Here is a 14,548-nt window from a genome sequence, read left to right on the forward strand (position 1 = left end):
GAGGGGAAACCCAAAGTCATGACCTTGGCAGTGATCAGGCCAACGAGACAAGAGCTCCCTCAGTGACTCTTCCAAGAATAGAGTTCCTGAATCTTGACTTAGGGGCCAAGATGGTGGAAGACCTCACTGCCTACTAGCCTTCGAAGCTCGTGGAACTGCTTGGTCCTGCCCACAGCCACCTCTCTGCAGCCGCACAGGACAGGCGCTGGCCCAGGAGGCCAAATGGGAAACACTTTAGGAGGCCCTGCTGAGATCCGGAGCTCCTGAGTCACGGCGCCATTGCAGAAACCACCCAAGGGAAGGGTGGAAGGCAGGAGGGTGGGGTGGACTAGAGGCAGCAGCTCTCAGTCTTATGGGTTGAAAGGGATGAGAGACAGACATCAGGAAGCATAGTGCTCCTTCTGCTCCTCGGTGAGCAAGGTGCCATCTGGCGCCCCGCTTTATTTACACGGGAGGAAGTAAGAATTTCATCACGGCGAAGGGGCTAGCACAAGGCTCTGTGCTGGTTAGAGACAACATGTGAACGTGGACCCGCGTGACGCTAAAACACCTCCTCAGACCCAGTCCAGATCTCATTCGGGCATCTGACCCAGAGTCGCGCTCAGACTTGTGGCTTGCGGCAGATGGAAATACGCCCGTTGGGCTGGCTCTGGGCCAGAACACACAGGCACAGTGGGCTGTTTACAGTTTACTGCTTAACCCAGTGCTGTGTACCAGTCCCTACCCCAGCACCTGTCAGAGGCCCACGCTGGAAAGTCAAGCACGTGAACAGTATCGTCCTTACTAACTAGTGTAACTAAGCAATGGCTGTGCACACAAAGCTATTTATCCCTGAACTAGAGCATGCTAGGGGCCCGAGCTGCGCAACGCCCAGTCACAGGGACTGTTACGGACACTGAGAGACTCGCGGGAACACGGTGCAGCCAAGATCCCTGGCCATCGCGATGGAGGGCCGTGACCTGCTGTGCCACAACAACCAGAATGCACCTAGGCTACAGCAAGGACAGGGAAGCCAGGGAGCACCTACGCCGGGCAGACAGGGGGTGGCTGCTGTCAAACGCACTGGCCAATGTTTGCCCATTTTTGAACACAGCAGCACGTTCCCCTTTTGTAGCTCAGTCCCCCGCTTCCTCCAGACACACACACTCCAGGGCCAAAGATCGCACTGCTGCAGGTAAAGACATTCGTGCCCTACTGAAAATGAGAATGCTGGCCTTAGGCACGCCACTGGGTTGTGGTTAGACTTCATTTTAAGGCGGCTTCAAAGGGGTAGAGCCAGGACACCTAGGCTCTGATGAAGAAGTGGGTACCAAGGCCTGTGGAGCCCCTTTGTGGTATGAAGTGTAGCACCCAGGTGGAGACAGGGGCTCAGGAGTTCAGTTAGCCTTTGCTCCACAGTAAATTTGGGTTCAGTCTGTGCAACATGAACCCCAGTCTTAAAAAATGAAGAAAAGGAATAAATGGATAGCAGGCCAGGCAAGAGGCCCAAGTTCACCCTAGTGAACTCTAGCAAAAAAAAAAAAAAAAAAAAAAAGGACACTCTGGGTCCTAGAGGGGGTAGAGGGGGTGAAAGGCCCGTGGCAGGTGAGGAGAGACCTGGACCATAGCTTGACATCTGATGGAAGACAAGGGCCTTGGAAGGCCTATGCCCTAGACTTGTGTTTTCACAAGCTTTGGGGAGGTTTTTTTTTCCCAAGTCGATGCTTGATAATCTTTTTTTCTTAAATCCAACTACATTTAAATTTTATTCTGTGAGCACCCGTGTGCGCAGGTGTATGTGTGCCCAGTGTATACGTGAGGCCAGGAGGCGGCCTGGGCTCAGTGCTCCCCGCATTCACGGAGCATCTCTCTGGCCCTAAAACAGTCTTTCCAATGAAGCAGTGCATGGGCTTCCCCATGTTTTCATCCACAGTGGAGGCCTGCTGTGGAACCCCGGGGGACCGACTCCGGAGGGTATGATGCAGGGCTCCTGGGAATGCAGCCCTGCCACCGCTCGGCTACCACATGGCTACAAAGGCCCCGCCCTTGTCCTCTGGAGCTTACAGGGGCCCTGGGATCTTTCTACTTCAGTGGGGGTTAAACGGTGATCGTATAGGAGCCTGAGTAAAAGCTACAGGACTACCTCAGACCCCCGGGCAGCACTCCTGTCCATCGCTCCACACCCACCTGTCACATCTTCCTACACACAATTCCCACCTGACATGGAGGGTAAGAGCCTGGGCCTACAGATGAGCGGTACCTGGCTTTAAAACCTGACTCCCTGGCTATCTGCCATGGTGTCTTTTGAGAAGTTCCTCAACCTCTCTGAGCCTCAGTTTCCTCTTTTGTAAAACAGTGGCACCCAGAAGCATATTAGTCAGTATATGACAGCTTTTATACTCAGCGTTAGTAACTCTTCCCAGGCTGGCCTTGGACTTGTGGTGATCCTCCTGCCTCTGATTCCATTCCTTAGTGTATGTGGAATTCCATTCCTCGGTGTATGTGGTAATATCTTCATTCTTCACTGAAGTATCATTTTCCACTGTGTGTGTGTGTTTCTGTGGTGTGTGTGATGTGTGTCTGTGGTGTGTGTGTGTGTGTGTGCCTGTCTGTCTGTGGTGTGTGTGTGTGTGTGTGTGGTGTCTGTCCTGGTGGTGGTGGTGTGTGTGTGTGTGTGGTATGTGTGTGTATGGTGTGTGTGTGTGTGTGTGTGTGTGGTATGTGTGTGGTGTGTATGTGTGTGAGGTGTGTCTGTCCATGTGCAGTGTGTGTGTGTGTGTGTGTGGTATGTGTGTGTATGGTGTGTGTGTGGTATGTGTGTGTGTGTGTGTGTGTGTGTGTGTGTGTGTGTGTGGTGCTGTAGTTTGAATCCAAAGCTTCACGCATGCTAAGCATGCACTCTGCCATTGAGCTACAGCCCACTCCACCAGGGAGGCTTTCAAGTGGGAGCAGAGATGAGGGGTGTCTACCACAACTAGGAGGACCTCCTGGAGGAGGCACAAAGCTAAGGAGTCAGTGACATGAAAGCAGCCACCTCAGGCACTCTGTGAGAGGCCCCTGACACACTGGCACCCCAAATCACAGAAACAGCAAAACTCCAATGACCACTATGTCACCAACAGTGAGAGCAACAAATATGGTCACAGAGAGGAGGGAGGGGGAGAGCAAAGGAGAGGAAGAATAAGGGAAGGAAGAGGAGGAGGAAAGAGAAAGAGAGGACATTAGATACAGAACCATCAACCATTTGTTTGAAACACACATAACCAGCCTGCATACTCTTTCCACTGGAGCCTAGAAGGGTCAAAGCTTTGGCCTTGCACCCAACCCTAGCTGCTCCTTACTCAGCTCAGCCGACAGCCCAGAGTGGTGTTGGCAGGTTTCAGATACCAGCCATTCTTTGTGAATTCAACGCCATTGCCTTCCAGCCAGCTCAGTGGCATCCCTGGCAGGTGACAGATTGGAGAGGGGGTTGGGCAAGCGAGTGGGGCTGGAAAGAATTAGATGCTGGGGAGAGCCCAGGTTGTCTGGGAAGAGAGGCAGCAGGGCCAGGAGCTTCGTAGCGGGTACTGCTCATCTTTCTGGGTGCCAATGGCCCTCTGTCCCTTGCCAATTGTGTGTCCTAGGAGGGAAGAGAGGACAGACAGCTGCTGACAGTCAACAGGGGTGTCAGCTCTGCAGACTGGGGCGGGCTGGACATTGGCTAGGCTTCCTCATGCAGCCAGGCTGAAGCCCTGTGGCTAGCGTCCTCCCTGCCCCAAACCCAATGACCCCAACAGCATTGGCTGTTGACTGAGCTTCGAGGCAAGGAGAGAGGACAAATGAGCCCTGAATAAGCTTTTTCCACATTTCCTGGGCTCTGACGCCCAAGTGAGAATTAAGCTGCAGGAGGCAACCTTGGGAGAGCCAGTGTTCCAGAGGCTAGGGCCTGTGTTTACTCTCAACTCTTGTTTCTATGTCGGAAATTTGCTGATTGCATTTGGGCGGCAGGGAACAAGTATTAAATCTGATAATGCCTGCTGCCACTGAGGCAGAGCCATCTGTCCCAGGGGTCTGTGTGCCGATAAGAGCACTCCATCAAGAAGGCAATAAAGCCTTGTCAGCCCGGGGCTGAGACGGGGAGGCAGGCTGAGGTACAACCTTCTTGGGGCTGCTCTCACCATCCCTGTGGGTGCTTCCTCTTTAGGAGACATTTCCCAAGGGCTCGGGGCCTGGGCTACTTCCCCCTAACACGTGGAATGGAGAAGGTGGAGGATTCTGGGGTTGCCTAAAGCTGGAGATGCCACTGCTGGAAGCAAAAAAATTAATCTCTCACTCTCTGCTGGTAGAGACCAGAGAGACTCGAAAGGCCAGAGAAAGAGGCCAATGAGAGGGCTCTGAGAACTCATGTGGTAGAAGAGAATTGGTTCCATCAAGTTGTACTCACCCCCACATACATGACATGGCATGCGTGTGCACATGCACACACACACACACACACACATGCACACACACACACTATAATAAAAAAAGGAAAAATATTTACAATCAGAAAGGGCCCCTAAAGGCATCAAAAGCTAAATTAGCCAAACAAATGAACAACAAATGCTCCTAACACACAGGAGATGTCTCTACCCGGCTAATCTTAATTCATCTTGAGGTCCTATTCAAATGCCCTTCTCTTGCGGACAGGGTCTTGCTAGGTAGCACGGGCTGGCTTCAAACTTGCGGACACCCTCCTGCCTCAGCTTCCTGATGCTGGGATTACAGGAGTGTGCCACCACACCTGGCTTTCACAGTCTGTTTGTGCTCCTCTTCAGAGTCACATGTAGCTACACATGTCTTATTTAGACTTCTGCATTATTGGATTTCCCAACCCTAGAGCCAGGGTGATGGTTTGATGGTTATAACCAACCACCTTAATGCCATCGCTTTAGCGTCCAGAGCAAGACAGCAGGGTTCAAACCCTTGTGCTGCTAGAAAGTGGCTGAGAGACCCTGGGGACAGTTACCTAACCTGGTTCAGCAGCAAGGCAAATGGAATAAGAGTGTCTACCCTCATGAATTACATGGCATGGGAATTATATCTCAATATACCCACTGCCCACCCCCTCTGCCCATGCCCCATTGCCTACCCCAGAGGGTACCTTTGGTGATTAAATAGATAAATGGGAAATGCCTGCCCACAGTTGGATGTGTACCCAGTGGTCCCTAGGTGGGCACTGTTGTGGGTGGGTCTTCCTCATGAGTCTCCATGACCCCACAGCATTAGGAGCAAGCATTAGGATCAGTGAACATATTCCAGGCAAGCCAGATCCACAGACTTGGCCTGTCTGGGATTTCAAACTCACAAGTGCTCAGCTGACTAATTATGTTTGGAGAAAACTATATGAAGCTCCTAAGGATTAACAGCTACCTGCAAGGTCAGTGCTCAGGGAAAATGATCATTACACACAGGCACCACCAGCTATCAGGAGCCCTAATTACTAAGTCTCAATGTCACCAGAGTCTGGGAATGCTTGAAAGTTTATAATGGTCTCATTGCTGGGATTTTACAGGTTCACACTGCGAACCAAGTTTCTCACCATGGCTATCTTCACCCAGGTGGCTGCAGAAAAACCACTCCTAGAAAAGGCTTCTGCCATCCTTTTCAGATTTAATGTGTGTGTAGGCGCGTGCTCAAGCGCGTCCCTGGAGTTACAGAGGGTTGTGAGCTACCTAACATGCATGCTGGGAAACAAACTCAGGTCCTCTGCAAGAGCAACAAGCACTCTTAATTGTTGACCCAACTCTCCAGCCCCTTTGACCCTTTTAACATTAGCTTTTAAGTTAGTGTACCAAAAAATGGGTTTCATTATAACATTATCACACATCATAATAATTTGCTCATATTCATCCCATCATCCTCATCTGCCCCCTTCCTGGTTTTGTTGGTCCCCTGTGCCCCTTAATAGGTCCCTTCTGCTTTATGTATATAAATATCACACACACACACTGTGCCCCTTAATAAGTTCCTTCTGCTTTATGTATATAATAAATATCACACACACACACACACACACACACACACACACACACACACACACACGACTCCTGTCTGAAACACTTTCGCTGCGGCATCTTCCCAGCTCAAGCTGTCCTTTCAGCATTTCGGTTGAATGGACACAGAGCCTCTTCCAGAAGCGGATATGGATGAAGAGCCCCCAACCCAGCCAGCCACAGTTAACATGGCCTCTCAAACTCACACACACACCTGCACAAGACAGTTATGGGGCAAACCTTCTAGAGAGTGCCTAGTCCCGCCCCAAAGATGGCCCACCTTGGGCTGGAAGACGTGGTTCTCCTTCCCCAGGTGGTCCACGATCCCAAAGATGCAGAGTGGTCCAGCGAAGCCCAACAGGTCAGCCAGGATGCGGAATGTGCTGCTGAGGATCAGGCGTCTCCCAAAGGCATGGCATAGAGCCCTCCAGATGGCCCGGGCACCCTGTGGGCTCTGTGTGTCCTTCCGCTGCCAAGAGAGTCCCACAGCCAAGTCAGAGTGGGTGAGGGCTCAGCTATGGAGAGCCCCTCCTCTGTCACCCCTAAACCCTGCTGCCTGGGGAAACCCTGTGGCCATGCTGTCTATGGACAGGCAAATTTCAGTAGGAGATCATGGTATCAATGAATGCATGACAGGGATGGTCACATGGGGAAACTGAGGCCAGAGGTATATCAAGTCACAGTGACAATAGAGGGCCATGTGATCAGCATAGCACCATCTTAATGGATGGATACCTGTTGTGTTGACTCATTACTGTATTTCAATATTTCCTTGGGAGACCAGAAGACACAGTGAAGGAACACCTCAGAGGGAGCCCAGAGCTCTGGGCGGGGCATGGAAGTTCTCAGGACCTCGGGACCTGGTAAGAGCTGACCTCATCCTGGCCAAATTTGCAGAAATAGTGTAGGGACCAGGCCAACATCTTGTCCTCCACATGGGGTGGAAACCCCCATCACGGCAACCACTATACTTTTAGAATGAAGAGCACAGGGGACGGGGGAATCATATAAAGCCATATCCCTTCTCAAGCCTCAGTTTCCCCATTTTTAACAGTGAGCGCTTCGGACATGCTGACCTAAACTTTAAGGGCCATTCCAGCCATGACCTTCCTATGAATATTGGGTCCTAGATTTCTCCTGTGCCCCTGAGGGTGAGCCTCTTTGCCTCCCCAGGGGTCTGGCCTACTGCCCTCCAGAATCCTTGGCTGGGCGGTGTGGCTGGACCCACTGACCGCCTGAGCATCGAAGGCCACGCAGAGGCGCTGATAGTTGGTGAGGGCTCTCATGGCGATGGGCAGCTTGCCGATGGCCCGCAGGTCGATGGGCTTCTTGTGGGCCGTCTTGATGAAGGCATTCATCCACCAATAGGTCCCCTTTGACAGCAGGTTAACGAAGGGCTGCAGAAAGCGCACACCCAGGTCCTGCAGGTCCTCAGGGGGCTTCACCTCCCGTGGCGTCTTGAAGAAGATGTACCTCTGTGGGGCACAGGAGTGTGGGGCAGGGGTGGAGGGTGGGCACGTGTAACACCCACCCCCTTCCTCACCATCCAGCAAGGGTCTGTACTTGACCACCAAGAGAGGTGGCCATCTGTGGCCTCCAGGAGAAGGGCCTCCTGGGCTTCTTTGTGTCATGGTTGTTCTCTGAGGCTGAGCTAGGGAGGAACGGGGGTCACCCCCTGTGTTTTGTACAGGGTGGTGATTAGTGCTGACTGTCAGCATCTCCTAGGAGGCAGGTCTCTGGGCACTCTGTAGGGCACATCCACACTGTGTTAACTGAGGAGGAAAATCCACTCCACATGTGGGTGGCATCACTCCAGGATCGGTGCTCCCAACTGAATACACAGGAGAAAGCAGGGATTAGAGAGGGGAGTCATTGAAGAGCATCTACCGCTCTTGTGGAGGACCCCAGTTTGGTTCTGAGCATACAAGTGGGTGGCTCGCAACTGATTATGACTCCAGCTCCAGGGGATGTGATGGTCTCTGCACACAGCGCCCCCCACCCACACAAGAGAGAGAGAGAGAGAGAGAGAGAGAGAGAGAGAGAGAGAGAGAGAGAGAGAGAGAGAGAGAGAGAAATTTATGTAACTAAAAATCATTTCTTTAAGACAAAGACTCACTATGTAGCCCTGGTTGGTCTGTAACTTATTATATAAACCTGGAATTCACAGAGATCCGCCTGCCTCTGTCCACTAAGTGCTGGGACTAAAGGTGTGTGCCACTATACTTGGCTAATTTAAACACTTTAGTATAGATTTAGAAAGAGGGAAAGACAGATGAGCCAGGCACCAGCCGGCACTCGCCTCTCCTTGCTTCCCGGCTGTGGGTGCAGTGGGACCTGGTCCTTCACCGTCCTGCCCACCAAGCCTTACCTGACACAGGAAGCCCTCCCTTCCCAGGGCTGCTTTTATTAGCTACTCCATCAGAGCAACAATAAAAGTAACTAATACCGACTGAGCTTGCAGAGCCTGAAGTCATGTGGGCCTGGCTCAAATCCTGCCTCCTGCACATGCTAACAAACCTGTCTAACACATCATTAAAGGGAGTGAGGCGCACATCCCAGGGTCGCCGTGAGGATCAGTTGTGGTAGAAATGTATGGAGGTTAGCTCTCCTGGGGACCACTAACTAAACGCAGAGAAGCTGACAGGCAGATTCGAGAGAGCTTTGCAGCTGCAGACGGCCCAAATGAGAAAGGGCCCCCACTCCTGTGGGAGGGCTGGGGGACAGGCAAAAGACTGTCTCACGGCAGGGAGCTCGCGCCTTTCCGTCTGCCACACTGGTTTCACTTCGAAACGCATGTGCCTACCCTTTGCTAAGCAACTCCCTTCCTTGCCGCTTCTCCCACAGAACGGAGTGGCAATGCATGGAGAGGGAAGCATGTTCAGTACATGATCTGTGAAATCAAGAACTCAGCAGTGAAGTGAATGACCGCCCACAGAACAGCGGCCGCACCAACTATAGCTCATCTGCGCGGTGGAATATTCCGCAGTCACTAGGAGACCGGACTTGCGTCGCAGGCAGCATGGAGCCCTAAGAAATACTGGATGAGAAGGACATGACACATGATACACTACATAATATGATCCATTCTCATGAAACAATTATTGAGTGGAAAAACATATTTACTCTCGTGGGTTGAAGGAAAACCACTAAGGGAATATTTGTTTACATGGATCTGGGTGATGTCATGTTAATATGGGAGTAGTTAGGCTGTTAGTTTGAGTTACCTGGGAAAGCGGGGCTGGGGTCAGAGCAAGGAGAAGGTGCTGCTCTAGGGTGGAGAAGAAAGGGAAGGAGAAAAGGAAGGGCGACTAAACAGAGGGCACAGGTAGACACTCAGGAGGCTGAGGCAGGCGGATAGAGAGTCTGACAGCAGCCTGGGCTACATAGCGAGACCTTGTCTCAAAAACCAAATAAACAAAAAAAAAAAGCATAAAGGTCACAAGAGCAGTGGCCTCTGCTCACCATGAGTGCTCCTGAGTCCCCTGTCCCCAGCAAGAGAAGCAGAGAAAGCAGGCCCCTCTCTCTGGGCACCTGGGTGGAGGGCTGGGGTGTGCCGGAACAGCTCTGCTGAATGGCGGCAGCGCCCACGGGCGAAGCAACCTGGGGTCAGAGCCCACCCCCCGGCTCACCCTCACTCTGATGACGTTGACCTCCACAAGCAGCAACATCCCATACAGGATCACCAGAAGCCCCGTGAGGCAGAAGCGCAGCTGGGAGAAGCCGATGGCGTGGTCATAGAACTTGACAAACTTGATGGTCTTCGTGATGAAGGCCAGGGTCCAATAGATGAGCAGAGCTGAGAAGGAGAGAGTATGGGATGCTGAGCACGGCATGCGTGTGCCTCTACAAGCACGCTGAGCACATATGTGTGTGCCTCTACAAGCACGCTGAGCACATATGTGTGTGCCTCTACAAGCACGCTGAGCACGGCATGTGTATGCCTCTACAAGCACGCTGAGCACATATGTGTGTGCCTCTACAAACACGTTGAGCACATATGTGTGTGCCTCTACAAACACGCTGAGCACATATATGTGTGCCTCTACGAACACACTGAGCACATATGTGTGTGCCTCTACAAACACGCTGAACACATGTGTGTGTACCTCTACAAACACACTGAGCACATATGTGTGTGCCTCTACAAACACGCTGAACACATGTGTGTGTACCTCTACAAACACGCTGAGCACATATGTGTGTGCCTCTACAAACACGCTGAGCATGGCATGCATGTACCTCTACAAACATGTTGAGCACATATATGTGTACCTCTACAAACACGCTGAGCATGGCATGTGTGTGCCTCTACAAGCACGCTGAGCACATGTGTGTGCCTCTACAAGCACGCTGAGCACGGCATGTGTGTGTCTCTACAAACACATTGAGCATGGCATGCATGCACCTCTACAAACACGCTGAGCACATATGTGTGTGCCTCTACAAACACACTAAACACGGCATGCGTGTGCCTCTACAAACACGCAAGCACGTGGGAAACGAGAGAACACATGTTCAGGAGGGGGGCGTTCAAACACATTTTTGATAAGGGGGTGTGCATGTATGACTATCACATTATCCCTCTGATCAACCAGCCAATGAGCTGGCTTGAGACAGCCTCATGTGTATCTGAAAGTGACCTTGAACTTCTAATTTTCTGGCCCACTTGCCAACTGCTGTGATTCCAAGTGTGAGTCACCACAACTGGCTCTGCTGTCCCTCTGAGATTGGGAACAGGCATTCTAACACTCATGACAGATATGCTTGGAAACACTGGTGTCATGAGTCCAACGTTTAGGCAAATTACAATGAGGACAGGGAAATGGCTTCTGGAAGCCAACTAAGTTACAGGCACTGTACCAGGTGAGCGCTTTAAACACATTTTCTCATTTGCTCCTTACTGCAGCCTTGAGAGGGGAGTGGCTTGTCATTCCCATCTCAAGCCAGTCAAGGGACGGAGGCTCAGCAAGGTTGGGTAGCCCACGCAAGGTCACGGCAGCATTAAATGGTAGAGCTTGGCTTGCCAGTCCATGGTGACTTCCGGTGGAATTCCTAAGCTGGGACCATCTTAATGATCATCAATCCAGGACACTGAGGTCCGGGGAGATGAAGGGAATTAGACATGCTCACTGTCAGTCTGTGATGGCCAGAAGGTGAGGGAGGCCCAGGTCCCTGTCCTCACAGCCCGGAGTCCCCAGCACCCCAACAATGTTCCCCGGAAGCCTGGGCTATAGGGAGCACAGGAAGAGCGACTTTAGCACCCTGGGGCACTGCTAACTAGAGGTGGAGTCCTGCAGCCACAATCACCCGGATTCGCAGCCAACAGCTGGATGGCCTTGGGCAAACCATGGCGCACCAAGTGAATCTAACCTGTGGCCCAGGATAGCTTTGCCAACACAAAATCACAGACTTGCTTAAAACACTAGGGATTTTGTTTTCTAAGTCGTTACAGAGCCCTCAAGTGTAGATTTTGAAGGTGGCAATTATCACATTGTAATGTCAAAAGGCCGACACACATGGTTCTGTAACCCTCTCAGGCCTGACTTTCCTCATCCATCAATGGGGGCAGTGGCAGCCCTGTCCAAAGGTGTTCGGGAGCAGTGTGTGGAAAGCATCTAGCACAGGGAGTCTGGGTGCGGTGTGGCTGCTCTTTGGCATTAGCTGTGACATTTTTGAGGGTGGATTTTGGATTTGGGGCAGTCTGCTTTAGAAGCCCTGGGTGGGTTCTGACCTAGGTCCTCACCTTCCCCCCAAAGTGCCAACTTGTCACTGTCAGCCTGTGATAGCAAACCCCAACACGGCTAGTTAAGCACCCCTTGTCCCTAGAGTCATATTACAATGAGGCAGCTTCAGCGCCCCTGCCCTCAAGCCAGGCCACAGTGACCTCTACACGAGTCATCAGGTCATCCTTTGAGAAAAGGACGAGCTCTGTTTGGCCTGGCTGTGGTCTGAGAAGCAGGTCAAGACACCAGGCCTCACCGCGTGGCCAGGACTGCGTGTGGGCATAAGAAGAGAGGGAAAGGGCCCTCGGACTGCGGTGATAGCCCCTCGCTGTGCTAGTCTCCAGACCACGGGGACCCATAGGTGGAGGCCACCCCTGGCATGCGTTATTCCCCATGGATCGGCTATCTTTTGCCCAGAATGAGAGGGCCACCTGCTGGGAGAGAGACTTGAGCTGTGTCTCTGGGTCTATACCCTTAGGATTCTCTAACAAATCTGTGATTTAGGCAAGGAGTCCTCAGTGTTCCTACCCCGACAGGAAAGCGTGACTCAAAGAGCCCAAGCGTGCTCTGCCAGGGCACAGAGGAGTTAGTGGTGGAGCCCAAGGGTCCTCTCCCACAGTGCCAGCCTCGGGCCTGTCACTGGGCATGGCTGCACCCACCCGCTGCTTGGGGTTGGGCTGGGAGCAGCAGGAGCCAGGCAGTATGTGTGAGTGGGGATGTGGAGAGTCCCAGGCTCTCGTCAGTGCCCCATCCCTCCCACAGCCGTGTTCTGAGCATGCTACCTGCGTCTTCTGAGCCCACCCACTGCTCACCCTCAGGGCACCGCCACATCTAGGCCACCATCATGCCTTGCTTGGCTGCCTTGGGACCTTTAGTCACTGGTTGTCATGCCCCTTGCCCTCCCTCTGACCCTCATGGAACCACACATATGGTCGTGTTCAAAAGCCCTCACTGCACCCAAAACTGCTGTTCGCAATACTCAAGGCCAGGTGTGTGGTACACACCTGCAATCCTGGTATTTGGGTTGTGGGTCAGGGGTTCAAAGCCATCCTTGGCTACATAGTGAGTTTAAAACTAACCTGGTCAATGTGAGATCCTGTCTCAAAAAAATTCAACCAAACAACAAAAACAAAAATGAAAAAAAAAACCAAAGCAAAGAAACTTCTACAATAATAATGATAATAATAATAATAATAATAGTAATAATAGTGGAAGAAATCCAAATGCCTACCAACAGATGAATGGATAGCAGGATGTAGTATAACCAGATAATGAATGTTACTCAGCTTTAGAGGAGGGAAATTCTGACATACTACAACGTGGACAGAGAACACTGAATAATTATCCTAAGTAAAGTTACTGTAGTTTTTCTAAGGAAAATGCCCCTACAGGACACACAGGGGTGGCACTATTAGGAGGCATGGCTTTGTTGGGGCAGGTGTGGCCTTGTTGGAGCAAGTGTGTCATGGGGGTGGCTTTGAGGTCTCAGAAGCCCCACAGGCCTAGTGTGCCACGCACTCTCTTCCTTTGTCCACAGATCTGGATGCGGAACTCTCAGCTACCTCTCCAGACCGTGACTGCCTGCATGCTTCCAGCCGTGACGAAAATGGACCAAACCCCTGAAACTGTAAACCAGCCCCAGTTAAGTGTTTTCCTTTATTAGAGTTGCCATGATCCTTGTGTCTGTTCACAATAATAGAAACCCTAACTGAGACAGTTACAAAAGGTTAAAAAGTCCTTAATGAGGTTTTGAAAAGTCAGAAAGCGGAATGCTAGGCCCACAGGCTAGGGAAGGGAGGTGTCGGGCATTAGTGTTTAAGGAGTCCAGCACTTTGATTTGGGAAGGTGGAAGGTGCTGGAGATGGACAGTGGTGATGGTTGCATGGCTGTGTAAATGTTCTTTCTCTGTATTGTTTCAGAGGCTATCGGCTATCGGTCCAGCCTGGCCTCGAATGCACAAAGGTCAGCCTGCCTCTGCCTCCCGAGTGCTGGGATTAAAGGCGTGGGCCGCCACCCGGCTTGTGTAAATGTTCTTAATCCCACAGCAACACGTACATAATGGCTAACGTGGTCAATACTATGTTACACACATATGAACACACACACAAACCCAAAAAGAGGCAAGGGAAGCTTGTTTGAGGCGAGTCAGGGTGATACAGGGAGATCTCGTCACAAAAGTAGGAAGAAATGAACGAGTAGAAACAAGCAAGACAAAAGGAAAACAAGAACTCGCCGCCCCCCCCTCCCCGCCTTCCCTCTCCAGCTGCTTTTTCCCAGATCCCTTTCTGTTCTCTGCTCCCCAGGGCCTTTGCACGCACTCTCCGATCTTCCTGAAGCCTTCTCCCCTCTCTCTCAGTTCCTCTCCTCTGCTCTTGTCCTTCTGTGGTGTCCTCTGGGGCCTCGGGATTATATTTCATGGTGTAGTTTAAGCCACATCACGTTTTACCTTCTTGTGGGACTCCGGGCCTGTAACCAGATGCGGGCCTCGGAAGGGGGCTAGCTTTTCCACGAACTGCCCTCTTTCCCTACAGCTCAGCACCCCCTCTTGCCTGATCTAGAATTTCTGCAGCTCTAGAACTTCTCCTAGGGGCAGAACTCCAGCCAGTCAGGGGGTCTGAGGAAAGGGGAGAAGTCATTGGTTTCTTGGGAAGCATGGACCCACCCATGGTGATGATTTGTACTAGGAAGACAGAACCATGTGCTTGTTGGAAAACGGGAACACTAGCTTTCAGGCACTGACAGTGTTTGCAAGACTCTGCTTAGCCTGGCCCTGGTGGTTCATTATAGGGGGAGGGCCCTCTTGGAGACTGCCCTCTGAAGCTTGGACTAACA

The 14,548-nt window shown here is 51.7% G+C and overlaps 1 protein-coding gene across 5 annotated transcripts in view; it reads right to left on the reverse strand.

Moving 5' to 3' along the window:
* The window catches only part of Abcc8 (ATP binding cassette subfamily C member 8), a 72,496-nt gene that overhangs the window by 51,745 nt on the left and 6,203 nt on the right, over positions 1 to 14,548 (reverse strand). For all 5 annotated transcript variants that reach the window (XR_005873330.1, XM_040736092.1, XM_005084680.4 and 2 more), the window contains exons 4-6: positions 9,623 to 9,789; positions 7,226 to 7,468; positions 6,274 to 6,462 (exon numbers count right to left, since the gene is read on the reverse strand). Coding sequence is in view for 4 of the 5 variants with exons in the window: in XM_040736092.1 (XP_040592026.1) it covers positions 6,274 to 6,462; positions 7,226 to 7,468; positions 9,623 to 9,789 (599 nt within the window). In the remaining variant the exon portion in view is untranslated. The remainder of the gene's footprint in view (positions 1 to 6,273; positions 6,463 to 7,225; positions 7,469 to 9,622; positions 9,790 to 14,548) is intronic.

Source organism: Mesocricetus auratus, unplaced genomic scaffold, assembly GCF_017639785.1.
Source record: "Mesocricetus auratus isolate SY011 unplaced genomic scaffold, BCM_Maur_2.0 Super-Scaffold_100054, whole genome shotgun sequence".
In the NCBI taxonomy this organism is placed as follows: Eukaryota; Metazoa; Chordata; class Mammalia; order Rodentia; family Cricetidae; genus Mesocricetus; species Mesocricetus auratus.